Source organism: Phyllobates terribilis, unplaced genomic scaffold, assembly GCF_046119375.1.
Source record: "Phyllobates terribilis strain yellow unplaced genomic scaffold, ASM4611937v1 Scaffold_1__5_contigs__length_1240528914, whole genome shotgun sequence".
Classification (NCBI taxonomy): Eukaryota; Metazoa; Chordata; class Amphibia; order Anura; family Dendrobatidae; genus Phyllobates; species Phyllobates terribilis.
The window spans coordinates 259218563-259221184 of record NW_027362761.1 but is presented as its reverse complement, the minus strand read 5'-3'; the positions used below and the strand labels follow the sequence as shown (position 1 = coordinate 259221184).

The 2622-nt window shown below is 38.0% G+C and overlaps 1 protein-coding gene across 1 annotated transcript; it reads right to left on the bottom strand.

Annotated features, from left to right (window-relative positions):
- Positions 1 to 1180: 1180 nt before the first annotated feature.
- Positions 1181 to 2104, bottom strand: LOC141258262 (olfactory receptor 6B1-like). Its single transcript, XM_073673305.1, has one exon. It carries the CDS (start codon positions 2102 to 2104, stop codon positions 1181 to 1183), a length of 924 nt encoding a protein of 307 aa, XP_073529406.1.
- Positions 2105 to 2622: the final 518 nt, after the last annotated feature.

Here is a 2622-nt window from a genome sequence, read left to right as displayed (position 1 = left end):
CACCAAACATGCAGGGAGGAGACCCGAGCTCCCGCCGAGCAACCCCGGAAATAGTCGGCGAGCGCTGAGCATGTTGAGCAGTGAGATGCTCAGGCGAGGACCGAGCAGTAGCGAACATGCTCGGTCATCACTTATCTATATATCTTTAGATATCTATATCTGTATATACAGTATATAAAAGAAACAAGCACCTACTGGTGACTTGGAAAGTCCGATGAATCCTTTTTTTAACTGTCTGCTATTTAACCTTTCATAACTTGGAGGGTGCCAATACTTTGGTCAAGATCTAATGTAATGAGGCTATGCTAGTGGTTGCCTGGTGCAAGCCACTCCATTTACAAGATCCTAGGGATTGCCATGATTTTCACCCTTTAGCCCCTGTACATGGATCTAAACTTACACAGGAGTTCCTAGGTTGGGGCCATGGAATCAGCTGCTGGCCAGTAGTGCTGGCTAGTGGAGCAGTCAGTTCGCTAGGACAGAACCAGGAGGGTGGACAAGGTACAAAATCTTTTAAATTTTAGAGTGACCAAATAAATCAATTTTTTTTTGTATTTCAATTGCAGATACTGGAATTATCCACAAAAATAGAAGACTGAAGGATAGTCTGGGTCGAGGTCATAGCAATAAACATATAGATGAAACAGGAGCTGAGAAATATCAACAAACCAGAGGAAGAACTAACTACAGTATATCTGGGAGCTTTGGTAGGGCTTAGTGGTGCCCGATAGGCCAAAGAAGGTAGCTGATTACTCCAGCTGGACAGCACATGCACACATACTGCCAGACTGGATGGCACAGGTCTCAGCCACCCTTAATCTCAGTTGCTTGACAAAGCCTGTGTTTTTTCAGAGCTTCTGGCCCTGACACATTCTCCATCACCAGCTCTCTCCGTAAAATGAACATGGCGGTGCTTGGTGACAGAAGTAGACATCACAAGAGCAGTTCCTGGACAAGATGTGACAACTATACTATTTTACAAGCTTGTGACTTTCATATTATTTCTGAGGTCCAATCGTACAGGTTCTAATTGTTGTCACAAGTAGAACTGCAACTATCAGAATGTGTATAAATAGAGTGTGCATTTTTTCCTCCTTCTTTCAAGTTCTACATAATGTTTCTATTACTTAAATACTGTAAAATAGATTTTATTGTTGGCAGGAAAATCAACACCAAACATTTATAACATTCTTTTCTTTAAGAACAGTGCAAGAGCTTCTTTAACTTCCTTGTTACGTAGGCTGTAGATAAATGGGTTGACAAGTGGAGTGAAGACAGCATAGAACAATGCCATCACTTTATTTAAAGATCCTTGACTAGCAGTGGGCTTAATGTACATTGCAAACATTGTAGAATAGAATGTTGTAACCACTATAAGGTGTGAAGCGCATGTAGAAGCCGCTTTCTGTTTTCCTGTAACAGATGGAATTCTCAGAATTGTTTGAAGAATATACCCATAGGACAACATAGTAAGTAAAAGTGAGCTAAGGATGACTGATGACGCACATATTATAACGGTCAGTTCTTTGAAGTAAGGATCAGAGCAAGACAATTTTAGCAACGGAGCAGCTTCACAGAAGAAATGATTGATAACATTGGCACTGCAAAAATTTAACTGTGATATTTTGATAATTGGAAATGAAGTAGTCAGGAAGCCAAGGACCCAGGATGCAGCTCCAAGAATAAAGCAAATCCTATGATTCATGATGCTTGTGTAGCGCAGAGGGTAACACACCGCCAAAAATCGATCAAAGGACATTACTGCAAGTAGGATGGTCTCTGTGGCTCCAAGGAAAGTGAAGAAGAAAAGCTGAGTCATACAGCCAGAAATGGAAATGCTTTTTCTCTTTCTTGGAATATCCACTATAATTTTAGGAACCGTTACTGAAATGTAACCTAATTCCAAAAAGGATAAATTGCCAAGAAAGTAATACATGGGTTTGTGGAGTTGCTGGCCAAACCGAATTATGATGAGTAGGGATATATTTACAGTAAGTGTTGTGATGTAAATTAGCAAGAAAAACACGTACAAAAAATTCTGATATTCTTGAATACTAGAGAATCCCAGAATAATAAACTCTTTTACATTAGTCTGGTTTGCCATTGATTAAGTACCTATTAATAAATGGGATTTTCCCTGAGTATTGAAACTATACAAAAACAATTTTAATGTATCTTACAGTTGACATATCACCAAATACAAAGCTGGCAAGTAGCTTTAAATGATCAGAATATTTTATTGGGCTGGACTTTGATGTCAAATTCATGTTACATGTGAAATACAGGTACTTCTTATTTTACATTATCTCATAAATGTTTTTCATGTTTCTCGGGATAAAAAAAATGCATATGTGTCGATAAAACTGGAACATCTGTGTAAAACAAAAGACAATGAATATAATAGTACACAAAGGCTTAATGACTTCCTTAAGTTTATTATGCCAATGTATTTTGGACTTAACTTGACATAAACATTGTAGCTAAACTATTTTCTATATATAGGATACCAAAAGTTTTTTTTCAGGCTTGGAGGACTTTATCAAGCTCTAATGCAAAGTGGGGCTAAAATGTATAGCAGAAACATATTTAAAGCTTTACATGAAGAATTAAAGTAACTGGTTC